Raw genomic sequence first — 26,663 nt, forward strand, 5'->3', positions numbered from 1 at the left:
ACAGCTAAACAAAAAGTGGTACGCAGCTTAATATCTTCCAGTGGCATGCACAGCAGTTCAATCAGTAAGCGCGGCCCCTTATATCGTTCAAACGTCTGCTGAGAGACGATACGCCTCGCCACCGCAGAAAGAGTACTCACGAGCACGTCGGTTCTTTTCTCTAGTCTGAGAGCCTGAGGACGCTCACAACACATGAATAGTGGAGTGATAGTTCACGCACAAGGAGGATGTAACTACCTTGGGGGAGTTGCCGAGTATACAACAAAATGTAAACTACAGTCACGAATCCTACCATGTCGTCCGCAGCAGCGACATATCTCTCTTCATCTCTGGCAGCGAAGATTCGTTCGGTTCCGACCCGTAAAGCAGCTTTGTTTTATGTGCGTCCACGACTTTCTGCAGTGATGTTGCCGGACCAATGTGCGCAGCATTAAAATGAATGCTGAGGCTCGTTGTTTGTGCTCGTTCAGTGACTGGTGGAAAGACTAGCATTCCACCGAACGAACACCTTAGCACGTGGTTGTCATCCATTTTTCAGGCAATGGCCGCTGCGATCGAACTCGCTGGCACCACATGGTAACACTCAAGGCCGCCGCAGAAGCCGAGCTGGTCACCCAAGTATGCTAAAGACGCTCCACGAGGCCGATACCACCTTGTCTCCCAAAAGGTTGAAACCAGCTCTTAAGAGAAACTCCTGCCGGAACATGTTGATGTCACTGTGGTATGATGTCGGCAAGCTTGCAAATCGTCGCAGATGCAAGCATCCAGGTCAGTTTACTGCTTATTTAAAGTCGATCGATCTAAACTCATTGTTGGAGCATTGTCTCGTTCGGATGAGTCCGCTACAAATGCCAACAGTTTGAATCAGCATATGAAATCATAAATGCAAGCACGGGTTCACTGTTCACAGGAGCAAAAAGTCGCCGGAGGTATTACAGCCTCTGCTCGTATCAAGGACTTCCACGATGGCAACCTCGACTTAAGGATTCGAGGCCTGGGTCAGGCGCCCAACGGGACAACAGAATGATCACTTGCATCCAATCCGCCCATGGGACTGCTGCCCCTACTCGGCACCCTCACCCTGACGTCAAGAACTCCACTGCAACAGTCAGATTCGACGGGGAGAAACAGTGGACACGTGATAGAAGCATTTCGTGAATCTAGCTGGAGGAAAGCGCCGTGTGCAGCAGAGAATTCCTTCACATGCGACTGCTCCAATATCGAAAGCACTATCTTACCTTGTGCCCTCAGAATCAGACAATATCAATTCTCGCCGAGCCCTAACCGGCGAAATCTCTCTCGCTTCATATCGCCAAGGACAGAAGAACAAGAGGTCCTCCGGAAAAGTGATTCAATCATGTCTCCTTCTGAATCGGCAAAACAGACTCGCTTCTGCAAGCCGGTGGTGCTTACCTGCAGTCTGGTGGAGACGGATCCATGAAGATGGGAACAACACACATGAGGTGCAAGCCCTCACGAGCGTGAATGGTGCGAAGTGACCGGCGAATATCGAGCCCCTGTGCTTCCAGCCGTCCATCATCATGCATGGCGATCTGCATGCGCACTACTCCCAACAGACGTCGCTATCTGGCATCAAACTACAGAAAAGAAGTTTAGCAACCGCCACAGCAATCAGGGTAAATGGCAACCGTACGGCTTGCACTCCGTCTGAAAATGTGTGTGGAGATGTGGAGTTGCTAGACTAGCGTGGTGGTGCCGTCCGTAACTTACGCCGCGCCTGAGTGTATAGGGCAAAGGAAAATCAAACGAACGCTATACGTTTGATGGCCCAAGAGTATCTAGAGCATTTGTGACTCTGAACCACTGAAGCAGAATGCAGCACGGCCCTCACCGTAACATCGCTTCCGGTACACGTTTAGGGGTTTTCCGAGCGTTCACGAGACATACAGTTGATGGCTTACTTGAAGCTGGCGTAGTTGCTTTACGCAAATTTCTGCCCGAGTTGAGAAAGATGGTGCCGAGGAGGACAGCAAGCACGACGCTTGCAAGGCTGTAAAATTACGCCCGCATGAGAAACAAACAAAAACCGATGAGGACATCTACACAACATGACAGACAGAGCTGTCCCCCTTGCGTCGTTGCCCGTCGACATTCGCGTGGCAACAATACTTCTTTTCGTGACATACACTGAAGCGACTGCCTCGCGCTACGAATTTGCAAACCACGTTGCTGCCCAGGCAACAGCGATTCAGAAGTAGATATGACACCATAGAACATCGACAACGGGTGACAGTTCCGAAGGTTTAATCCGACTGCTTCATCGCTAGGAAACTCAGGGCTCCAGAGGAGTGTTTGGATAACAGAAGACACAAGTCCGGGGAGAGAGTTTGTTCCAGACAAGGGTAGTTTGACGGTGTTTGCATTCCCTTGCGAGCCACTTTTTTCACGCTTCGCCAGTAGAAATACTATTCTGGGGGCTGCGGCGCAAATCGAGTACCTCGGACATATCTGCCCATTCTACTCCACTGTGTCTGCAACATCCCCCTGCAGGGATGCCACACCGAGAAGCTGCACAGAGTGAGAATGATCCAAGCAACACGCGCCCATGGATTCGTGAGGTAAAGCTTAACAAAATGGTTTGCATTAGCCAGCAACCATACCGCGGGCTTCATTTCTCTGTCCGCTGTATCAGCAGCGTGGGCAGCGTCTGTGTGGCACTGATTTGCCATCTTTATGAAAAAACCATGATTTGTCAACTGGTATGATTCGTCGTAGAGCCAGCGCCGCGGAAACCGAACCGGAATGGGACGAGGCGAATGCTCGACATAGTAGCGGTTCCCTTAGCTCCCCTAGGAATTGGAAAGACATGGTATCTTCTTCACTTTCTCATCGGTATCTTGGTTGAACCCGTTCGCTTCAGGACATCATAAACAAATATCTACAGAAACGCTGGCTGCCTGCCTTCTACGTAGCCGGAACGGTAGAGAAATTGGCCGTTCTGCCGCAACCGCCCGAGCAGACTTCACGCGCGCTTTACGGATCCCTCTTCCTCGAAGGAGATACACCAGGAAACGCTTTCTGCCGTTTTTGAGAAAGACGTTGCGGATACGTCTATAAATCGATAATGAACGATGAACGATGCCAGCGGGCGCCTCCATGAGGTCGACAAATGATCCATCAATGAATGCTACGTAGTTCTTGCGTGTTTTATCACTCGAGACGTCCTTCTTACTGCAGCCGCGTTCAAGAGCCCGCCAAGCACGGGCAGCATTGACGTCGATCCGTTCCAAAGCTGCGTTTTGACTCACATTCCAGAAGCCACTATTCGACGACGTTGTCCGGAGAGTTGTACCTTTGAAAGACGCGCGGCGACGCTTGGACGTTTGCTCCGTTCTCCCAATGGTGTTTCGGCATTTGTATCACGCACCATGTCGAGAGATGTGTCATTTACTCCTGTAGCACCGCCGTCTCTTTCTGTAGCACCGCTGTACGTACCACCCCTTTCAGGATCCGTCTCAAGACCCAGAACGGAGTTCGCCCATGCTGTGCGCATCCGACGTGTAGAGCACTCGAAAGGAACGAAGGACGCAAGAGCCGTCAGGCACAGTGCAACCGAGAACAGCATTGTGCACGACTCATGACGGAATAGCCGCCCACGTCTCGCCTTCAGTCGACAGGGGAGCTGGAAACCGGGGGGGAACCCCGGACATTTCTTCTGAATCAAATGCATCATTCTCTTCTCACCGCCAGTCAACCCCCCAGATGCGACGACCCTCCTGGATGTATGCTTCACCGTTTGGGATGAACCTCATCAAGACGAAGGGACAACAATCACAAATTCCTGCTTGATCCAGAAAACGGTATAGAATCCGCGGGAAGATTGTACGGCTATCCGTAGAGACACACGGGGGACTAACGCTGCCTCACCAGGGAAGTGTTCTCCGTTTTTCAATTCATGAACGGATTCTCCGCCGACAACGTTACCTACGATGGCTTGAGTCAAACTGACTGACTCCGTCTGCCATCTCTATTTATGCGTATAGAATTGCGGAGCTCTTTTGAAGGCAGTTAAGGCACATGCGTTTAGTTTCCAGACGAACAGCTCTCTCCAATATGCATGCAGTTCCTTCTTCAGTAGAATGCGTGCAGAGTTTGCGCCGTCCGCCATGCAGCTACGACGCTAAGACCCCGTGGACCCTTATCTCCGGGCAAACACATTCGTGCAGAAGACACGTGCTGTCCTCCGGCCAGCGACAGAAAAAAGGAAAATTAGATATCCTCCAGAGAATAAAGACAGCCGACGGACAAAGGTAGCAGCGATCTGAAACTGTCTGCAGTCCGGCGCAACATGGTGGCAGCGGGTCCATGTGAACAGAAAAAAACACAGGTCCTTTGTCTACCGCAATCCACCGTAGTCACTTTGTTTCATAGAGTTGTAGAGGCATTTTTCTTACCAAGGACGTCAGTTATACTCAGAGGACGTTTCATAGCGCCCCCACCCCCCATACTTACATGCTAGCTTTCGCCCAATGGGTGTCACTTGATGGCATGATTAAGCGGTTATCGCCTAAAGCAAAACGCTAGTCGAAATGCGGAAGCAGGACGTCACTGCGCTGAACCTGTGCAGTATAACTGCACTCACTAAAATGCATTTCAGTCTAAATATGGTGACTGAGATAGCTAGATGCCTTTGTATCCAGTTAGTGATATTCAGGTTCAAATATTCTTTTTGAACCTCGACAGATATTACAACTACCGTGAATGCCTGCTGGAGGTCCACGGATGGTGGCTTATTTTCTTCTCTAATTGACGGTTGAGCTGCATTGCGTTCACACGCTTATCCTGGATACGATTAAATGCAATCTTAATGGAGCACGTGTGAACGACGATAATTCAGTGTGTAGCACCGTCCGTGGTAGGTAAAGGGGCCTTCACCCTTGGTGGTAACTGTGTTCGGGGACTTACTGCCATCATCAATCCAACACGATACCGTTACTCGAAAATGTCTTCTGGCTTACTGCACGAGCGAGTAGCTGCCGAGCAGTCCTGTCCAGAACGTCCGACAGGGTTCAAAAGGAAGAAGCTCTTTGAAATCGAAGCATGATCATGGAAAAGGAAGTCATTTGCAAATCTGGCCGCGACGCGAACCTTCATTGGTCTAACGTCTCTCGAAGTCTTGTAAGCTCAATGTCTCGAATGCCGGTTTTTTCATTGCTGGCAAACGTAGCGAGAAATAGAAGGGTTCTGCTGCGAGAAGCTCGCAGAGCAATACCCATCTCTAGAGAATGTTCAATGGACACTTGCAAGAGATACAAGATAGCAGGCACCTTAGACATCGATAATGCAATAATCATTCATGGTCCTTAGAAAATACGGTTTGGCTGCTCTTAGCGCAGTTGTCCTCTGACTGCGCAGTAGACATGTATGACGATGGCGCGTGTATTTTCCTCTCTTCTTTATGGCTGAACCAATAACGACACACAGGTGTTTATCCGCTGCATATCATGCTGGCCATGATTGAGCTTGACCCCACCAGGTAAATCCGTCGATGGTTTCCTGCAGATGGCATCCAGCCTCTCTGCTCACTGGAGTGAGGCACGGGAAAAGAGAAACTCGAAACGTGACCAGCGCCCCGGAAGGAGGTAGAAGAGAGAGATGGGAATCTGTAGTAAAGGAAGACGAAGCACGGCATCGGTCTTGAAAAACAACTCCCATTTACAGCCGGCAAGCAGGTGCCAGCTCAGAAAGAGCATGAGGAGTTACGAAAGTCCCACGCACCTCCCTCCAACTCCGAGCCTTCTATACACCTCTAGAACCGATGCAGAACCCCCCTTGCTGACACGTCGTTTATCTGTTAAGTGTTGGTTTAGAGTCGTCACCTCCAGCGACCGCTCACGGTCCCCTACCATCATCAACCGCTGTAGAACCATGTCCCGAAATTTCCTACACGTCTATCATCGGCTGTTGCACGTACCCTCCGATTCAATCGTTGTCTACAGAGATGACGCGAGAGGCAAGAATTATTCACGACGCCGCACCGCTCCAACGTCACGAAAGTAATTTTAGTACTATCTTAAACTTGTTAAAAAACGCTAGTTTTTTGTTGTTTTTTCTACATCGATTTAAGTATGCCACTTTCCTTTCAGCATGTTATAAACTAAATAAAAATCAAGTCTCATACTAATTCAAATTGATCAGTTGAAATACCCATAATCAGAAAAATTAGGATCTAAACGTTCAACCAAGTTTCTTTTTATTCCTCCACATCTAGCTCTACAAAACGTCCTGAATTACTTCTATCAAAAGCTGACTTGGACCCTCCTAGTGTGCCAAAAACACACATCGGTTTTTGTCACCCACACCATCCACCAGAGTAGAGCAACATTTTTAAGAGGAACTCGCAGAACCCGCCGCTGGACATCCAAATAAGCGAACAACAAAAGCTTGTTCATACCACATCTCATGCTCGTTTCTTCTGTCCTCTAGAAAAACAAAAGGTCCATTACGGCGCGTAGCGCGCCATTTGTATTACCTGCTGGCATGCATGCAGACTAACCACGTTGCCAAACAGAGTCAGCACAGTACAAGACACCCATGAGGTCAGCAACCTCTCCACCAGCATCTCCCGTGCCCGCTTCTGAGAGTTTGGGGACACTGAAATATTAAATCCTAAACCCCGAAACCTCAAAAGCCTCGCCAAACCCTAAACCGTAAAAAACCCTAAACCCTAAAAAACCCTCAACCCTAAAAAACCCTCAACCCTGAAAATAATCTCCAAACCCTGAAATAGTCTCTAAACCCTGAAATAATCTCTAAACCCTGAAAATCTCTATACCGAACAAATCCCTATACCCAGAACTGTAAAAAAGGGAGCTCTAAATCCTAAACCCGCACTACGCAAATGCGTTGCTTGTTCGGGGGCTTCACGGAATCTGGTCAATCGGCCAGGAATTTGTTCTTCGTTGCTTTAGGTACTCAACGTGTTGTTCATTTGTGCGGGCTCCCCATGTACCGTACACCAGGCGAAGAACCTTAGAAAGTGTATTCCATGGATCTCGAAAAGTAGTGCTGTTTCGACACTATGTGGCGACATTGAAACGAGTCAGTGTATCCGCAGGGCTCCACGTGGACGTTATTTCAGCGGTTTCTTGTTCATTTGAACTACAGCCGTAAACAGGACCATTAAAGCCGCAGTATCACAAAAGTTGCTGACTGGCCACTGGTGATACTATGTTGCCCGTACGGGGCAACAATCATTCTGCTCACTCTGCTGTTGCCCAGCTTCCGGTGCACAGCACTGACACTGACCACCGTGTCGCAAGCAGCTGTCTTGCGTGGACAGCGCTGACCGCCGAGTCAAAACGATTACTTCATTCCTGGAGCTGCAATAGCCGGTGTCATATTGAATATGCCGGATCAGTGGGGCACTGCTATGATCAATGGACACGTCTGTCAAGGATTTCTGCGACACCACAAGAACCGACTTCACCGCAGATGGATTAAATGGGTTCCCTCCCACTAAAGTCCTCATATCATGCTTCAGCGTTGACTCGTTTCTATTGTCTTTCGCTGTCAGAAGATGTCCTCTGTAAGCTTTTGGCGCAGTATAATCGCCTCATCGCGCAGCATCTATATGACACCCCCAGTACACTCTGTATATACTTGGCATGAGCAAATCAAGAAGCAGCTAGGCAAGCTGTTCAATGACTCCAAGATATGCGACATGGAATGCCGTATCACGGAAGTGGTGCAGAAACAGTGCAGGCAGCAGGTCTCAGTGCAACTTGCCGTTCCAGAGGAGCAGATAGTGCGACTCACACGCAAAACCGTAACAAGATCACCCTGTCACCTCTGATCGGCAGAACGGAATCACAGTTCCCAGTCGAATGCAAGCACAGTTTCCCAGGAGCCAAGATTTATTTGACGCCGTTGTTCGCGTGCGAGGGCCGCCCTTGAATTGTTCGAGTTCTCTGACAGGGAGTGAAGTGAATATTTCCTTGTTCGATCGGCTTTTAGTACTTGTCACAGTCGTGTCATCTGTCGTCATGACCAACTCCAGGCGAGCACACGCACATTCATCACACTGTCACCGCTATCACGCTGACATTAGGAGGATTAAATAATTTCTCGGTGAAAAAATTGACTATCATGATATTTTTACTTTCATGTGTGATCTGGAATCGGTCACGAATGTTTTATTCCTTCAACATTCATAGCGGTTGTATGTTCCCGTGAACTCTTTCATAGTGCCACGTTACCCTCTTTTACAGTTCGCTTGCACATGCTTTTTTTGCAGCAACGCAAGGGATTACTGACACAAACCTCAATGCACCGCCCCGCCTGCTGATGTGGTTACCTTCGCTCTTAAATTCCAGTCTACAAACTACGAAGCAACATTCTCCGCTAGCCAGGAATGTATCAATGATTTTCAGTAGCAGAGGCTTCGTATTCTATTCGGTGAACGCTGGTATTCAGACACCAAGTCTCCTAGCTAACTGGTGAAGTTGAAAGCTGCTGCACGACATAGCATCACGGGAAGCAGATTGCTCTTCCTGCAACAGATAGCAAAAGCAGGACGCTCGAAAAAATACTGCTGTTACGGGATTTGTCAGTGGACCACTACAACGTGTTAACAAGGTGCTCCCGCAACTTCACTACTAAGCAAGAAACTAATGCAATAACTGGGGCGACGATGTTAACACAGAATGTTGAACTAGTTCATCTAGGATGCAGAAAAGTGTCCACTGAACGAGCCCTTCGATGGAAGTGAAAGACAACATTAGCCTGGGGGAAAAATGATTTGTTGATTTAGAAAGGAACGAGATCTGGGCCCGAATTGTGTCACTGGCAATAACCCCACACAGTGGGAGAGACACGGGCGCTCGAACGACTGTCCGCTGTGCAATCCCCATATAATTGTTCCACAGGCGCGGAACTAAAGCTCGTCTCACATTCTGATGTCATTCCTTGCTTCGATGAGAGTTTTCCGTTGAAGAATGTACATCTGCGCAGTCGGAGAAAAGTGCGATTTTATTTCTCGTCTCCTCTACTCGTCGCGGTTGTGGCCGTGCGCATTTACGCGGTTTTGGCGTGGCTTCCTCGGTTCCCTATCCGCGCAGCTTGACGTACCAAGTGGCTCTTTCTCAATATCATCCGCACGTGAATGTCTTTTTCTGTCTCCGTAGTTTCTGTTCCGTTTCAGTTATTTTGTCGCTTGTAGTGTATTTGACTTCGTTGGTTTGTTTGTCAAAATGTCTCTTCCTTCTGTGGGCCATCCGCTCTCACGGTTGGCCACCACCAGGCTGCCTGGCAAATCAGCTGTTTCTCTGGGCCCCGTGATAAAGGAAGGCAGTGGAAAGAGTTCGAGAAGAATAGTTTCTTCTTCGTGCATCCAAAAAAATGGGGAAGCGGAGACAATGCCAAATCCGTCTAGATTAGGCGACTCCGGAAATGTGCGGACCCCGGTGATGCCACCCACGGCCTCTCCAATATTTTCCTTCCATCAGGCGGAAGCATCTCTTCCCTATTCTTCTGCCTTTCCACCTGTTTCCACGATCCATCCCGCTTGCTTCATCCGGTGGAAGCGCACTAATGCAGGGTTGTTCGACAATTTTGGGCGCGGCCTGGCCACTGCGACCTTCAGTGGGGAAAACGGTTCAGAAAGTGGCGGGAAATCTGATGCAACGAGCGCCACAACGAATGATGGCGTCGCCGATAGTGAAGGCGAAGTTCATACCTTCAAAGCAGAGACAAAAAAACTGCTACACATCGTCACTCACTCGCTCTATACGGACAAAGAGGTCTTCGTCCGCGAGCTGATCTCCAATGCTGCTGACGCCCTTGAGAAGCTTCGTTTTCTTCAGGCAACTGCTCAAGGTGAGCAAATATTCATCAAAAAAAGAAACAATGTGGGCATTCGTCTTTTGGCAATAACGGATGGGGAGACCGCGTTACGGCGGGTGAAATGTTTTCCTAGGGCCGTCTCATGGAATGTATGTGTCGACGTGCGGGATGGGTGAAACACATCGGATGAGTTGCTTGTATGCGGTGCCAGCATGTCCATCTTCTTGCAAGAGAAGACTTGTATACAAATGCATCGGCTGTGGGCACCTTTCGGCCGTTAATAGTATGACGCCGTGGGTCGAATGTGTTACCTGGTCGTATCAGTTGTCATGTTTACGTGTTTGCCGCTTCCTTCAGTGACCGATGCAGATGGAAGTGAAGCTATGGCCTTGGAGATCCACCTGAGCACGGATGCAGCTGCCAAAACGTTCACTCTTCAGGTATGTCTTCCCTCGGCCAGACGTCTGCCATGTTCTAAATCTCTACGCACCGCGTTATTGACTGACGACATTGGACGCCGCAGTCAGCGAACTGACACCCCGTCAGAGTGAACACCATCTACTGGTAGTCTTGCTTGTATCACTGGATGAGGTTGTCGTGAAGCGGGTTCCTCGTCATTCCACCAGTGGTTCTTTTTTTCCGCGAAGAGGACCATCTACTCTGAAATGTGGCGTGCCCAAAGGGAGTTACTCAATCGTCACCATCCGTAACCACGCTGCCTTTTAGCTTCTGCTCCTTTCGGTAGAGTTGCGGGACTCGTTCATGACACTGAGGCAGAAATTCCTAATTCTGAAGGCGTTTTGTATAGCTAGTCGAGATGACTACCTCTTGTACGGCTTCGCACTCCTGTCCGGGGGCAACGGCGCCAGCACACCAGCAGAATTATGGGCGACTTAGTAGAAACACACCCAGGTTGACATAGGAAAAACATGAACCAGAAAATTTGTGTACACCGTGTGACTACTCCGCGCTAGCTGGCAACCTCTTGAGTAGACTGAAAAACACTCACCAGTGGAAGCTATCAACATCTCTTTTTCTCTGTGTTTCTTTACCAGGATACAGGGGTTGGAATGACTAAGGCGGAGCTGCTGGAGCACCTAGGCACCATCGCGAAGTCTGGGAGTCTCGAGTTCCTCATGAAGCATCAAGGAGAGAAGAACGCCGATATCATAGGCCAGGTAAGAGCCTGACTGCGTATTTTGCTTTCGTTTACGATTTCTTTAAGTTTGACAACTTTGTTTCACAGGAAAAAGGTAGCTGTATAACCTCAGGAATATGTAGCCGTGTACGCATGGCATGCATCCGACCATTTGCTTCGCTGTCAGAGTTGGTAGAATATCCCAACGGTCCTCATGCGCTGAACCGTGTTCTACCTGATTTTACTGTGTGCGTGCCCCTCAGTTCGGCGTGGGCTTCTATTCCGCGTTTGTCGTATCTGATCGCGTTGATGTTTACACGCGGGCGCACGAAGAAGGCGCGAAGGCTTACTTGTGGAGCTCAGACGGTGCAGGAGAGTTTAATGTCAAGGAGCTTTCCGAGGAAGAGGCGAGCGAAGCCGGTCTCAAGAGAGGAACCAAAATCGTTTGTCATCTAAAGAAAGACTGTCTTGAATTTTCGAATATTCACCATGTCAAAGAGTGCGCTACAAAGTTCTCCTCTTTTGTCAAGTAAGTCTTTCTGTCGACATGCTTGCCGAAACGACCTGACTATGGAGGATGAATGCAGATGTGTACAGCATCGCTTCGTGGACAAAACACAGCTTCTTGTTCTGGCTGACAAACGGCAGGTTCCCGGAGGAGGCAGCACGGCGATTTGTCAGTCGACGGGAATCGTCGTTTGGGGCTGACATGCCCATCCTCAGTCCCTGGCCTATCAACAAAGCAGTTGAACACAGTGATAAGCGAGCAAATCAGCAAACATAGGGAGGGGAGACTTGCTTCCTGTATCAGCGGTTGCGCAAACAACTGTAAAGAGCGAACACCCCAGGAAGCTACCAGCCGGTTGCTGCGTGTGAATTGATGTCTTGACACAGTAGCTAGGCTCATATGCTGTTTTCCACGCGTACTGCGAGCGAGATTGCTACATTTCTAACAGGGTTTTAAGTATGAAGCACGTGACCATGTTGAAGGACACCGTTGGTGTAATGGGAACCCCCCCTGCGCACGGGCAGGCTTGTCTTATGGTCTAAGGAACATATGTGACTGAATATTTGGATATGCTAAACAACGATGGACTGTCATGGCTTTGGTTTTGCACGAAGCACACTGCTACAAGAGAACAGCCACATCAAGCTGTTTTCTGAAAAAGGCTGTCTGCATGTGTCATTCACCTCCGTTGTGGTGCATTCTTCTCAGCTTTCCAATCTATGTCAAGGAGGAAGATGGGAAAAACACAAAGATCACATCTCAGCAGGCTCTGTGGCTTCAAACATCGGCGACGGAGGATGAGCATCGGCAGTGTTTCAGGTATGCGCTCAGTCAGTCTGGATGAAATGTCAATATGCTTTTGAGAAACGGGAGGATACCTCAAGGGGGTAGTGTTAGGCTCGCTCATGATTTCTGCCAAGATACGCCGGCACGTGGGCACACTGAGGAGAAACGATCGTGACTCGTCTCATGATACAGGGAAGAGGTGCAAGGCTGAGTCTTGTTGGAGTCTTCGTTACGCATCAGGTACTTGAGCAATACTTCCTGGGGTGATCCCATGTACAGTATCATGTTCCGCACGGACGCGCCTCTCTCTATCAAGGTAGGCTCTGCTTGTATGTATGCGCTTATGCAGAAAGTCGCTTCTATTCACGAGAGACAGAACGTGAAGGTTGCATGCTCGTACATTCGAGACAAATTCGTATGGGTGACCAATGGAAGGCACTTGTATTCCTTGCACTAAAAGAGGTGCAACTGGACCTCTTGCTCGTTTCCATGTGCGCAAAGCTTGTGCTGGACTGAAGTTAATCTCGTACAAGGTCTCCATCTTTGTTCCAATAGCAACCTGGGGATAGAAACTGCATCGCTGGATGAACGGCATTTGAAACTGTAGAAATTCATTTGAGCTGTAGCAGAACGCTCTGTGGCCCGCAGGTTCTCCCAGGGGAAACACGATTGCGTACAGCGTCACAACACCAAAACGCACAACTCGTGTATTGGCAAGTGTTTCTGGTTCCGTGAGAATGCTTTCTGCTGACACTCGAAGTTCGTTTCTTTCTTGCATTCGTGTACGTGTGCGGACTAGGAATCCTCATTGTGTCAAAAGCACTTCATCTACGGTTCGTTGATAATCTTGTCTAGGTCGTCAATCCTAAGTGAACTCGCCGCCCAACTGGTTTTGTGCAGGCGGTGTTTTATATTCCGGAGGACCCTCCCAGCCGACTTTTCCAGCCGGCAAATGAAGTTGGCGTCTCGCTGCACTCGCGCCGCGTTTTGGTGAAGAAGTCTGCAACAGATATCATTCCCAAGTGGCTTGGATTTGTCAAGGGTGTCATCGATTGTGATGATATTCCCCTCAATGTCAGCCGAGAAAATATGCAAAACTCAGTTCTCATTGAGAAATTGTCCCAGATCCTTGTCCGGAGAATTCTGAAATTTCTGGATGACCAGGTAAGATCAGCAAACCCGGTTCGGCTAGATCGTTAGGCAGACATCAGGGAAAGGGGTCGCTCCCGAGGCCATCGTCTCTATTTGTTGACAACAAAGTGGGAAATGTTACCCTATGTAGCTGAGCACAATGCTGACGCCGCATGCGCTTCTGACGTATTCAATAGCTGTGTTATGCATTCCAGTTATACATATTGCGAGAGATAGAGTCTTAATGATTTGCGAGGGTCCATATGTGTGCCGTGGGCTGCTTGTAGGATGCTGTTGTCCTAGCATGCATGTTCTTGTTTCTTCGTATGTATACCTAGCAGGGGAAACACTAGTGGTACCACACACTTGCGGCGAGACCGTGTAGCCTTCCACTAGTGGGTTGTTGCTTGTTTGTGTTGGCGTTGATTCCTTTTTCGCTTGTACGCGAGTTCATATCCCGTGTGTCAGCAGTTCTGTTTCATGCTCCTTTCTGAGTTGGTGCCGCACTGCGTCCCTCTATACTGCAGTCTAAGTCGAACCCAGAGAAGTACCTTGACTTTTACCGGAGATATGCGCAGCACCTGAAGGAGGGGGTGCTGGACGACGCACACCATGGGAGCAAGTTCAAAGACAGTCTTCTGAACCTGCTCAGGTAAAATACATGGTTTTTAGCTGATATCATTTGAGAGCAATTCGAACTCGCAAAAATGTGGGAAGGGACGAGCTCGAAAGCAACTTTAAGTCAATGTCGTAACATTGACCACAAAATTGAGTGAACCGTGTCGCGAACTGCAGGATCATGCAAGATGCTATGCACAGTGGACTGCACGACAGTAAGGTCCTGCATCTGCTTGTCAATTTCAGATTTCAAACTTCAGAAACGCCAGCTGGCGAACTGATCTCACTGGACAAGTATTTCGAGATGGTCAAACCCGAGCAGCAAAACATATACTACTACTGTTGCCCTGGCCGTGAGGTGAGAAGTGAAATTCGACTTCTTTCTGAACAGGTGAAACTGTATCTCAACAACAGTATTCCTACCACGCCAGGTGGCACAGATGCAAGGCATCCGCGTCCGTATGTGCTTTCGAATGACTTGTTTGTTTCTCTTCCAGACCGCCATGGCATCGCCATATATGGAGCAGTTCAGAGAGTGGAAGAGACCCGTCCTGCTTTTGATGGACGATGTTGACGAGTTCGTAGCAATGAATGCTCAGGTAAGTGGTGCGTGCTCATTTTCAATACCTGTTCCCTTTTATGACGCTCTGCATAGATATTTTCAGGATGTACCCGCATACAAGAACTCTACAACTGCTTTTTTTTTCGTCGATGACGTATATGTGCGTGCATCAGACCGTTCCATGTTTTCAGTTCCGCGAATGTAATCGAGGGAAGTCCTTCAGTGTCGTATCTGTGGAGAGCAAAAGCGTGTCCCTTGCATGGCTGGGTGAGGTATTCTGCGTCGCCACGGGCATTGTTAATCACCACTCTCCAAACACTGCTGTATCACAGGGAATATGGTTGTACTTTTGCGTGTGCATGCAGTCCTTCAAAAACAAGAAGTTTGTGGCTATTGATGCTCCAGAGGAGGACTTCGAGCCGCTGCTTGAGGAGGACAAGGAGGGAAAGAAGGACAAAAAGCCGGATACACCTGCCCTGGTTGGCGACCATCGAATAGAACTGGAGAGGTTTGTTCAGGTTAGCCTCTGTTTAAGCATATGAAGTGGAGGTTGGCAACGCCTTAACACTTCAGTTTCTGTACGTATTGGAGGACCACGCCTGGGTGATATCTCTTATGAAATCTGTCGGTGCTGGGGTGGAGGTATGAGCAAGTCCTTCTGTTGTAGCGGCGATCACGTGGGCGACTAGGCGGGAGACTGTGTGTCTAGCGGGGAAAGTTGTTGAAGGGTCAGCTGACTCCCGTTGCTTGTCTGAAGTGGAATGACTACCGAATATCCCTGTTATCGTTGACGTGTGAATGGGGCTGTTTTGTGTGTTCTGTCTCATTTTTCCAATGATGTCTGTAAAGCACGTCCATACTTTTCTTCTCAGCAGAGGGAAATAAGTGAAAGTGGCCGCATTGTAGTGAGAGAGCATTTGCTTTGTCCTGTATTATCGGCAAAGCTCCATGTTCACTTTTCATTGTCGTCGCTGATATGTTCAGAACACCCTGGGAAGCCGGGTCTCCTCTGTAAAGTTTTCGGATCGCCTCGTTAAGACACCTGCAGTCGTCACGGGCTTCTTGTCGTCGACACTGCGGAAGATGATGAAGGCCACCCTTCAGGGGGCACCTGATGCGCAACTGAGTAAGTTCCTGCCCAACCTTCTGGCAATGTCGTATTGTCCCCGTGTATTTTCACAGGATTTCTGTGGTACGTGGATGTCCGCATACGATTTTCGTACTGTGAAATTGATGGTATTCCATTTGTGCATGTCTGCCCAATCCCAAGCGAGCAAACAAGTGATAGAATGTCTGTGTCGATCGACATATTGGCCGCTCCGGATGGAGCTCTATCTGTGATTAAGAGGTGCGACGCTATCCCTGCAGAAGATAACCCATCTTTTTCTCTTCCTTTACTCTCTTCAGAAATGGCGAGTCTACCTGTTAATTTGGAGCTCAACCCTCACCATCAGATGATTACATCTCTCTACCACCTTCAGCGCACGAACAGCGATGTTGCGAAGGTAAGACACTACAGGTGTCGACCGGGGCCCCTACCAGAGCAGACAGCGTTTTGGTGTGGTCTCGAAGCACACTATATTAGATATACAGCCCACTATTGTAAGCTATGTTTGTAAGGCGTGCACTAGCGGCCAATCGGCTTTTTGTGTTCTTTGGATATCCATAGTCAAACGTGGATGACTGTTTTTGGTATGCTGAAGAGCACGTACGCATGTGCAGCAGTTTCGGTTCTTGCACATTTTAATAATATGTCTCATGATCCGTCAACCCTTACGTTCTCCTGTTACTTGTAGCTGTTAGTCGAGCAGCTCTACGACAACGCGTGCATCGCTGCGGGTATCATGGAGGATCCGCGCTCTATGTTAGAGCGCCTTAACAATTTGCTCGAAGTGACTGCTCAGTATGCTTACCACCACAACGAAAGTGCGACAGCGGCTGCAGATTTGACGTCTCCCAAAGGCGACACAATGCCGACTGGGGTGGCCGAAGACGACAAAGCACAGCCTGATTCTTCATCTGCACAAACCGACTCAACAGCCGGTTCGGAGGTTGAGCCGAGGAAGACGGAGACTGCCGTGCGAGAAGGAGCCAGTGCGTAATCACGCTGTTTCCGTTTTTCTAAAACGACATCGTAGCTATATATTTAATTTTCTAAAAGACGCCAGAGGGTCGTTGAACCCCATGAGACTCGCTGTGTTGAACATTGGTGGTTTGTTTTTGTCGCTGTGTGTTCCTTCTTTGTGTTTTCACGTGGTTCCTTTATGTATGTTGCCATGTGTGCGTGACGAGAATTGACAGTATGCAGGGTATGTATAAGGCATCCCCACTGAGAGACATCCCAGCGAGTGAATCAGCTGTCATTTTGTGGAACTCGCCAGAGGTCGCTTCTCCCATTCGGCAGCGACCCTTTAGCAAAAGCGGGCCTCTGGAGAATCTCAAGTTTTTGATACTCATTTGAGAAGATATAGCTGGTACAGGAATTCACGGATGCAATCGTCACGCAAATGATCGAACAGTAGCCTCCGTTTGTGGCTTACTACTAACAGCTTTGAAATGGCGAACAAATGGAAACACACAACACGTAGTTTATCTTTTCAAATGTGATCTAGTTACACCGTAAATGAAACTACTGCAGTTGACGCGTGACAACATTCAGTGATGTACAGTGATGCTCAAAAATCCCGAAGCCCGCGGTGTCACCCTGTGTCACAGCCGCCAGTGGCTGCTGTGTTTGCTTTGGTGTCCTCGCCGAAGAATCGACTCGCTGGTAATGGAGGCATTGACGCAGCATTGATAGCTGCTGCCCATACATGAAAGGTTTCGAAGACCATGGCGAGTTCTGGGCATTCCTGATATTGGCAAAAGTGAGCGGAGGGAGGAGCACAGCGAGACATCACACACTGCCACGTTATAACCCACTGTACAAGTATTGGTGCTGCGGTTAAATATATTCCAGTAGGTTGTTTTCCACGTTATCGTTTTGGAAGCACATGCAACAAATTGTATGGTACGCGAAGGGTGAGGAGCTGCTGTCATCAGGTCAGTGTGTCTGTGCATTACTATTGTCTTCGTGTCCGGCCGTTTTCGTGGCAGATGTAAGTGCAGCTGAGAGAGCATCTTTGCAGTCTCACCTTTTTGAAATAGATGAGGGTGTCTGTCAGGCCTTTTGCGTCATTCCGGAGTTTCTTGACCGCGGCAACGGTGGATGCCTAATTGATATACGCACGAGAGAGCCCAATGATGAGTCGGTGATGTGCTCAGTTCCGAAAATTCTGAAGCTTCCCTCTTCTTACTTTCAGGGGTGTTCGGGTGTCCTCTTCAGTAGCCGTGTTCAGCCGTTTGACCAGCGTTTGATACTGTACAATGCAAGCAAGGTTCAGCGACCGCTTGACTGCAAAGGAGAATCACCCCATGGCCAAACACATCACAGAAGCCAGAGCAGGGGAACGAAAATTCAGGGCAGTCGTGGTGAAGCCGCCTGCCTCGTACTGCTTACTGCTTCCCGCATGTTCTCTGCATTCCCCCACTGTCCTACCCGCTTCGGCAACAACAAAGATAGCACGACAAGTCTGACTTTTGTAGATGGATACTCGTCATTTCCAAGCTCGAAAGGCCCACTGTATGGCGTACATATCATCTGCACGGTCGTCGCCTGAATGCCGCTCATCTCGCTCCGCATTTCTTCTACACTTTCCCAAACCTTTTGAAGTTCGAGGTGCAACTGCAGCATACACGCGAGGAAAACCAACACAGCACTGCCCGTCCTCCACTGGAAAGTCTCAGAGTTGCAAACTAAACTATTTTGTTTCCTCATGTATTTATTTGCCCTCCTGAGGACTTACATCGGTGATCTCTTGGACTAGCGCTTGAGTCTTTTCATCAAGTTCTCCCGAGGTGTCTGCCACAGGGAAAACTCGAGTCACCTTAGTGATCAAAGGGTATTCCGATGTCTTTGCATTATCCGGCCGACGTGTCAGTGGCAAAGACTTCTTTGACTTAGGTTTATTGGCACCAACTCAAACGAGGGCTTTGTGGGTTAAAAGCCTCCATACCCTCTGCCAGCTTCAATTTTTGCTTAAGTAATGAAGCTTGTCTGTCAAGTGACACTCGCATATGGGTATCGCTCGGCGTTTTTTGTCGTGGTTCGTGCTTAAGCTGAATGAATTGCCGCTTTTGGATAGTCTGCCAGAAAAACGGGAGCACACAGACAACATGCTAGGGCCAAGATGGAAGCGCTCTACAAGCCATGCTATACAATCGTAGGTTCTGTGAAATAATGAGTGTCTCACAAAACTCACAAATGCCTTCATGAAATAACCACATGCAGCAGTACAGTGTCTCACGCGTCGCGTGTATGGGAAATACGTTGCAGCTGAGTCGTACCCAATCAACCAGCGATCAGACGTACTCGCTGCATCTCGCTGAGCATTTGCTCTTGGTGTTTCTTCAGCTGCTCCAATCGGAGTTTCATACGATGAATCTCTTTCTTCATGGCAACTAGCTCCCTCTGAGTCATAGAGACAAATTTTGTCCGGCAGCTCCATGGCTCTGCTGGTTATGCGGTTTGTTAGTCGTTCTTCAACACTTTCGGATGTGCCATCGTGGATTTAATGCCGAGCTCCACCGACAGCGTGGGTGCTGCTTCTGTCAGATTCATGTTGAGGTTCTGCAGCGTGTCAAGCGGATCCTTTCTATCCACTCAACTGTTGGTGTAAGAATTGAAGAATTTCGAAGAGTGGCACCCTGTACCTGCGGTAACTAAAAACTTGCTAAGCTCGTACCTGGCCTACAGCTGGATCCAGTGCCTCGTGCATCTCCTTCTCAAGAAATATTTTCCGCTCCCACAGCATGATCTGTCTTTCTGCCTCAACCAGTTCACCTTTCAGCTTGGTTTTCTCGTCTCGTATACTCTGAGAAGGCAGTTTGCGTATTGTTGCAACCGAACCAGACGGAGGATTGCGGACATGTCGATAGAAATGTTCAACTATTAGACATATGTAAGGGGAGATGAGGCTATCCCTGGTGTACACCTCTGTGTTACCAGCAGCGGTCGCAGCGGATTTGGGGCATTTTCACTTGGAAAAGGATCATCGCGTGGTGAATTGCGCGTGGCTGTCTGACAACTTGCTCAGTAGAGCTCACAGTATGTTAAGGTGCATCATCAACCTCACCATACCTGAGTTGTCTCAGCCAATTGGGCTTCAAGTTTCTCATGCTCTGCCATGCGAATATCGAAGTCGTGCGTCAGGCTCTGCGTCTCTTTCTCGTATGCTTGTTGCTTTTCAGCCTGTTTGACAATAAGCTGGTTCACCCAGCTCATTTCTGTGCGCATTTCTTTTATACCGCTCTGCATATCTTTAATTTCCTTGGAGTTGAGACCGATCTCCGACGTTAGCCTAATTCGCTTCTGCTGCGAGATAAGCTGCTCGTCCTTCTTTGCTGAGATCTGCAAAGGGAAAGTCAGAAGAACCGTTACGCTTGCAGATATTACGCTAAACAGTTGAAGCGTCGCCCTCTTCGCATAGAGGCCATTTTGACCTGTGTTGCCTTCTTAATCTGTCTAATGGAAGTCGGGTCCGGAATCCGCAAGCAGGAACAGACCTCATCTAGCAAATATACGAAGTGGATACCGACTGAGCTCTGTATGTTACCATCATAAGACTGGACAGACCTACAGGTACCGTAAATACACGGCCCCTCTCTGCAAGTGTCGACCGGCCTGTTTCCGCGAGCCTCTAGTGTTCCAGGGTATTCCCACATCCGGCCACTTGCCTCTTCCTCCAAAGATGATGTTTTATTCTGGATCATGATGAGTTCGGTTTGCTTCCTCATCCACACTGTTTGCATATCCGTGCTCTCAGCGACCTTAGCGCTTATCTGTTTTCTGCACACGAAACCAGGATTACAAGAGTTACCTAACTGTGACACAAAAATGTTCAGACCCCCCGCGATGCATGTAAGAAACATGTTTGTTTCTAAAGTGTACACAATACAGGGTCAATTAACTGAAATTAGCTAGTGGTTGTACAGCCTTTCTTCTTGTCAGAGCCGAGTTAGTTTGAAACAATGCAACGGCGATTCCACTTGCGCTTACACACCTCATGCCTTTTATTTTTGCCTCCAACGGTCCCTCGCTTTCGTCGTCGAAAGTGGATCTTCTCTCATCGTATTCCCTGCACCAACAGCAGCGACAGGAATTAGGCAGCAGTCATGCCGAAGAGGGCGGCCGAGCCAGGTGAATGCGCTACACGCGCTCGGTGTTTATAGTTTGCTTGAAACAGTTATTTGCTCGAGACTGTCACTTGCTCGAAGTTGTCATTGCTCTCGACTGTTGCGTCCGGCTCGATAATCATATGAGGATGATTGGGGGTGGAGCCGCCCATGTCAAAGTTTTGAGACAGTGATTGCGGTCAAGTGGTCAAAGCCGTGGACTTCACAATGTTAACCAGAATCCACTCTGTCATCGCAGAAAAATTAAACGTACCCCCCGTTGCAAGCGGAGACGCAAAAAGTCGTGGAATCATCGTTATAATTGACCGCATACTCAGTATGCTTACGCTACCGACAAAGACGTATTGCTGCTCCGGACGAAGCAAAATCAATTTGCATTTGTGGCATATTATTCTTGAAACCTTTAATTCCAGTCTGCTTCGATTTCCGAGAAATACCCCCAATCATGGAGGTCTACATTCATCGGAGTGTGTCTTTAGGGTTTCATAAACTTAAACATGGTGAGTCTCGCAAAATGCCCTCCCGACATGCTGTTTGAGGAGCTTAGACGACAGCATGCAACTGTAATGATTCGGGGTCCTTATTCTGAGCATGATGACACGAACACTCTTCACCATTTTCCCAGCCAACGGGTACAAAATGTTTTACGAGACGCTTATATGGATAAGGTGTGTCTGGCTCACTTGTTCAGTTTCTCCACCAGCTGTTGCTTCTTATCAATTTCTATGTGACCCTTCTTGATCTCAGCCTCATACTGAAGCGAACATAGAGAGGGACCGCTAATAAGAAGTGATCACAGGTGTGTGCACCACCTGCTGGCAGGTATCTTTTTGAACACTGAATAGTTCCCGCACAAATTTAACAACCCCCCACGAGCCTTTGCACTGTCGGGGTGCTTCTAATCATGACTGAAGAGCGGACATTGATGTAGTATCATATCATGGTCGGCTGTGGTCGAATGTATCAATAGTCAAAGGCTACAATACCGTCTTTGCCGTCTACCCTGATATTCAACCGCTTGGAAACTAACCTGATCGACGAGTTTCTCCTTCTCGGCTAGAGACTTTTGAATGCGTGTAAGGTCTTCTTTCAGGCCTGCATGTCTCGCTTTCAACTCCAGAGCTTCGACTTTCTTGCGGGCAGTATCGTTCTGAACCTGCTCCAACTCTTCCTCCTTCTGTTTGCACTGCTCATTCAGTTTCCGAGCCCTCTGCCTCACCACCCACATCGGCCAGCAACGAATCGCATCTAATAGCAGTTTTCAGCTTTTCTGTTCAGCCCGTCCTAAACGTATGACGGGTTCAGCCACGCCACTAGTAATTCCCTCTTGGCAGTTGATCACCGAAGGAAAAGGAACGCCCTGAGCTGACCGTACCTTCGAGGTATTAGCTGCTGCACGATTAGTTGTAGCTTGGTTAGAAAGCAAGGTTACAACCTGCTCATTGATCTCGGTGTTTTCCTGGCTTGCCTTTTTTATGTTATTCTCTACCAGCTGTAACACCGATCATTCACACACCGTGCCATCGTATAGCTGATTAAGAGGATGACACGCTGCGATGACCCACTCAGTGGTTTAATAATCTGCGAAGCTTGACGCCTAATATTGTGTAACATGTTGTTGATTCTACACTTCTCATAACTCCGGGTCGGTCATGGATCCTGCACAGATCTGGCGGCTACTTTCCTGCTAAACCGATTCATACGCACAGGTGCGTAACTTGCCAATCGTGTGCACTCATTGAAATTGAAACCGCTTGCTGGACAAAGACTGAATAAAATGAGTATACCTTTAACCACAATACTTTGCGTCTGTCCCTTCTCTCCCCGTTTTCAGACGTCAAGTGTTAGAAGACAGTAGAGGTCACCTTTACTTGGTACCGGAAGTGAGAAACAGCGACTTCCGCCCTTGAGCATTCATGGAGAGTAGATTGTACAGCTTTCTGTACAAGGTCGTTCTGTTTTTCAGCCATCTCGACATCCCGTTCGACGCTGGCAATCTGAGTCTGTAACGTTTCCATGTGACTTGTATTTGTGTTATGCTGCGCTGTCAGGTTCTCATTCCGCTCTTGAGCCTCCCGCATGGTAGCCTGGCATGGACACAGCGACCGCAAGAGCAATTTCACAAGACTATTTGTGTCCGCTTTACCCCAACACGTTAATATACCGCTTCGCCTGTGTGCGAGCAGAAGCACTGGCAGGGACAATATTGGACAACGTGATATGGGACAGCGTCGCCCACGTTCAACCCCGAAGTGCTACTGCAAAGCTGCGTCTGTTATCCGCAGGTACTTGCCCCAATATAGGTACGAAATCAGCCTAGGTAGCGTCTCCCTGTGCGCAGTGGCCAGGAAAGACTACGATTTCACAAGCGAGTATGAACTCGGGGAGAACAGCAAATGCATGTGTACACAGCTGCTGGATGGCTCTGCTGTCGGCCTGAGCCCGCAATTTAGAGAAAGGGATCAATCCTGAGCTACGCCTCCTCAGACAAGTTGTTTCATCAAATGAGAGCGTTTGCTCTAGTGCAATCAGCTCATGACGATGAAGCATGCAAATGACTCACGTGAACACCCCGCACCTCCGACTCGACTGCCATTTCCTTTTCTTCTTGTTTCTTGGCCATTTGCTTGACCATTTGCAAAGCTTCTTCTCTGCGCTGCATCCCCACGACGCTGGATCTCCACTGCTGCAGAAGCCGCTGCTTGTCCGCTGCAACTGCCTCAATCTCTCCTGGAGGAGGCACATAGATTAGTTCGACAGAAGGGGCATGGTTTTGGAGCTTCACTGTATATTTTGGCATTCCTTCTCCGTGCTGTAAGCTCCCCTCGCCGCTGTTAACATGACCAAAAAGGCATAATTCATGTGACAACAGATCACCTAGACATATTCAAGACTGTATGAATAAATTCCTAGAAATCAACTGATTTTCTCGCATCCATTATTGGCCGCCGCTACGGTGGACCCCATCTGGTCACCGCAGGTGCAAGCGAGGGAATTTATCTTCTGATGGAGAGATTCACACTTGCAGCAGTCGTTTACCGTTTTTTTGTGCATTTTGGCGCGTTCATAAAGTTTTTGATTACTCTCGAAACCCCTCGCTTCAGCACTTGTTCCTTAAAGACATACTGGAGTACTTGCTGTTTTCGTACGTGCTAGCAATGTTGTGGCACGTGGCTCAGCCTCGGATCAGCTTTACGTACGTTGGGCCTCTCGGAGCGCTGCTCGCGCAGCTTCAATCTCTGTTGTTTGGACTGCGGCCTGATATTCGTAAAGACATTTTTGGTCGTTCAGACTGCGAAGCTTCTCCTTGAGCTCATCGATCAAGAAATCTTGTTGCATTTTCTCCGTCTCCCGCCTCTGCAACGTTGCATCTTCCTTGTACATCTCCCGCCGTTTGAGCTGTTACACCCCAGCAAAGAAAGCAATTGCTTGTCCTAATAAAGGAACACGAATCAGCTCATGTATGCGGTCATCAAAACGGCTAAGCATCGTCGTCATTCTGATTGCTGGGGACACGTGGAAGGCGTACCTCCTGTGTGGACCGTTTTCTCTCAATCACCATACCATTGGGTCCTGACGATCACTACACCAAGCTTTCCAACGTAGCAACTTCAACAGATTTGCAGTTTGACATTCACACAAGCGAAAAGTGTTTTCGTTTCTCTTACTTTGATGTCTACCTCCAGCTGTTCGTTGTAGGCTTGCGCTTGCGAGACAGCGAACTTTAGTTCATTCAGCTCATGATGCGCAGTGTTCAACTTGGTAACGTAGTTATCAAGCTCCTTTTGCTTAGATTCCAGGTCTTGGATTCCATTCTCGAGATCTGTTTCTGCTTGGTTTCTCCTCTGGTTTCGACAGAATAATGAACAAGTTGACTTCTTTGGGCTGACACTCCATAAATACTGCATGCCCATGGTCCGCTTCTATTTCACGTCAGCATGTGTTACGTCGCTCGTGAACCACTGTTCTGGTTGTGCAGCCATTCGCATCTGAGAATGGGACCCTACAGCAGGAGCACGTTAACTCCATCTGCGCACTGAGAGACACCCAGCAACGTCTTCATTTGCCAGCCTACCGCTTTCATTTCATCTTCTATGCTGGTCAGCTGCCCGAGATTTTCCCGCAACTTGAGTAACTCTTGCTGAGTGTTGTACAACCGAAGGCCAAGTTCTTCATGAAGCTGCGCCAGACGCTTGTCCTGGTCCCTTTTTTCTAGGTACTCGAGTTCGGCTCTCTTTCTTTGTGATGATAACTGCTGAAATAGCGCCTGTTGAACCCGCTCGAGCAACGGGTGATCCGACGCCATTAGCGGAGTAGCATTTTCTTTCTCTGTGTTGGAACATTAACAAAGAAGCCAAGCAGCACATGCTAATATGGTCAGACAAAACTGGGGCTGCAGTGGCATATCAACTACAATACACATCCTGTCGATCGGCCGCGTCTGCTGCCTCGCCACGCGGATGGACGCAGTTGTGAGAATGGTATTTCTAACATGACGAGGCGCTTGTTCTCCAGTTGTATTGATTGCTGCGCCAATGCCAACTCAGTGGTAAGTTTGTGCGATGCTGCATCTGACTAGACACTACAGGATCTACCAGCTACGAGGGAAAATTCACGGCGAATGTCAAACTGTCGAAGTCTCACCTGGAAAAGCCACGAGAGGGGCCTCCTCATCATTAGCATCTCTGATCCTCATTGTACCTATTTCAGCAGTTTAATTTGCTTCATAGATTCAACTGTAGAACTAAATATAAACATCTCTCCGGACCAAGATGTACATGCGAGACGAACGCCACACTTTACTTGGCACGATAAAAACGATACAATCTCAAACAAACAAAAGCTTGTCAGCGTTACGGCGATCTCAGCTGAAAGCAAAGTGTCTGAGCCCCGGGTCAGGGCTTGAGGTACTTGGACGTGGAGGGGCCCCTCACGTCTCTTCGCCACATGCAGCCACCACCAAAGGTTTGTCTGACCTGTGTAATTATATATAACATAGCTGACTATTAAGCGCAGTAACGCGCCTGTGCTTAATACAGAATGGCTCACATTGATGACGAGCAATCCTGTTTAGCACGCGTTTTTTGCTGCACGATGCAGTCAGAAAATTTTCTGAAAGGACTGGGCAGCTTTTCGTCAGATGTCTGCTGGCGAGTGATCACGTAAACTTGCTCTTCCTTATGCTCTAAATAGGGATAAAACATTATCGCCACATACGTAAATGGTTATGCCTGCTGCCGCAATACTGTTAACGCGTTACTTGGCTTGGTAAACGAGGAAATCAACAGAATCCAAGCTTAGCGTGCTGAAGCCTCACGGAAGCCAAATCGGATCTACAGGATGTAGTCCATACATCAAGTCGACTTAGTCTTTCCTTAGCCACAAAAGACACCCTGCACAGTCTCCATCTCGAAAACATGCAAATACATATCCAACTTCAGTGACTGACATGCCTTCACCTTCAGTATTATAGTTCTCTGTGCTTCTGGAGACCGTGCACATGATGATCAGTTTCTGCTGACCGGTCGTCTCCTTCGCGTCTTGGAGGCACACGCTGCTTTGCCGCCAATCATTCGCGTTGGTTCACATTCACATGTCGCCATAGTGGCACACGATTTCTGGACGATGGCAATATTAGCAAACTCACTTTATGTAATGCATGTTTTACGAGTGGCTCACAGTGTGGCGGGAACGCTTGTCACCGTTGGAGGGAAGCACTATGGCAAGACGCTGCTTGTTAGTGTTGGCAAGGCCGTCCTACCCCCTGGCGAATATTCGCGGCCTAAAGACGGCCACAAGCATAAAACGATGCCCTCATGGTCCCTCCCCTCTCCAATTCAGTCGCACCTGTCTCCACCGTTTCTAGAAGAGCTGATAGGGTT

At 48.6% G+C, this 26,663-nt stretch overlaps 3 protein-coding genes across 3 annotated transcripts; 1 reads left to right on the forward strand and 2 right to left on the reverse strand.

Moving 5' to 3' along the window:
- Positions 1–1,263: 1,263 nt before the first annotated feature.
- Positions 1,264–4,152, reverse strand: TGME49_287280 (Toxoplasma gondii family C protein; the record flags this gene model as incomplete). Its single annotated transcript, XM_018782006.1, has 4 exons — positions 3,270–4,152; positions 1,923–2,011; positions 1,732–1,738; positions 1,264–1,420 (listed from the first exon to the last, which is right to left on the reverse strand). The coding sequence occupies exons 1-4, from the start codon at positions 3,692–3,694 to the stop codon at positions 1,264–1,266; spliced, it is 678 nt and encodes a 225-aa protein (XP_018638641.1). The 5' UTR covers positions 3,695–4,152.
- Positions 4,153–8,948: 4,796 nt separating this feature from the next.
- Positions 8,949–17,003, forward strand: TGME49_292920 (heat shock protein 75, putative). The gene is made up of 14 exons (XM_002370063.2): positions 8,949–9,837; positions 10,162–10,244; positions 10,860–10,982; positions 11,206–11,471; positions 12,159–12,269; positions 12,477–12,552; positions 13,137–13,400; positions 13,895–14,019; positions 14,232–14,343; positions 14,483–14,584; positions 14,913–15,065; positions 15,532–15,673; positions 15,955–16,052; positions 16,344–17,003. The coding sequence occupies exons 1-14, from the start codon at positions 9,213–9,215 to the stop codon at positions 16,647–16,649; spliced, it is 2,586 nt and encodes an 861-aa protein (XP_002370104.1). The 5' UTR covers positions 8,949–9,212; the 3' UTR covers positions 16,650–17,003.
- Positions 17,004–17,246: 243 nt separating this feature from the next.
- Positions 17,247–25,477, reverse strand: TGME49_292935 (hypothetical protein; the record flags this gene model as incomplete). Its single annotated transcript, XM_018782174.1, has 18 exons — positions 17,247–17,399; positions 17,682–17,759; positions 17,844–17,941; positions 18,181–18,271; positions 18,959–19,057; positions 19,332–19,460; positions 19,727–19,996; positions 20,323–20,434; positions 20,649–20,723; positions 21,465–21,535; positions 21,812–21,991; positions 22,157–22,273; positions 22,647–22,868; positions 23,345–23,511; positions 23,982–24,180; positions 24,450–24,626; positions 24,857–25,110; positions 25,426–25,477. The coding sequence occupies 18 exons, from the start codon at positions 25,475–25,477 to the stop codon at positions 17,247–17,249; spliced, it is 2,544 nt and encodes an 847-aa protein (XP_018638640.1).
- Positions 25,478–26,663: the final 1,186 nt, after the last annotated feature.

Source organism: Toxoplasma gondii, chromosome Ia (genome assembly GCF_000006565.2).
Source record: "Toxoplasma gondii ME49 chromosome Ia, whole genome shotgun sequence".
NCBI classification, from domain to species: Eukaryota; Apicomplexa; class Conoidasida; order Eucoccidiorida; family Sarcocystidae; genus Toxoplasma; species Toxoplasma gondii.

Coding starts and splice junctions, on each gene's coding strand:
- TGME49_292920 (XM_002370063.2), top strand. CDS start 9,213: ATGTCTCTTCCTTCTGTGGGCCATCCGCTCTCACGGTTGGCCACCACC. Junction 9,838..10,161: donor TCTTCAGGCAACTGCTCAAG/GTGAGCAAATAT, acceptor CGCTTCCTTCAG/TGACCGATGCAGATGGAAGT. Junction 11,472..12,158: donor AAGTTCTCCTCTTTTGTCAA/GTAAGTCTTTCT, acceptor CATTCTTCTCAG/CTTTCCAATCTATGTCAAGG.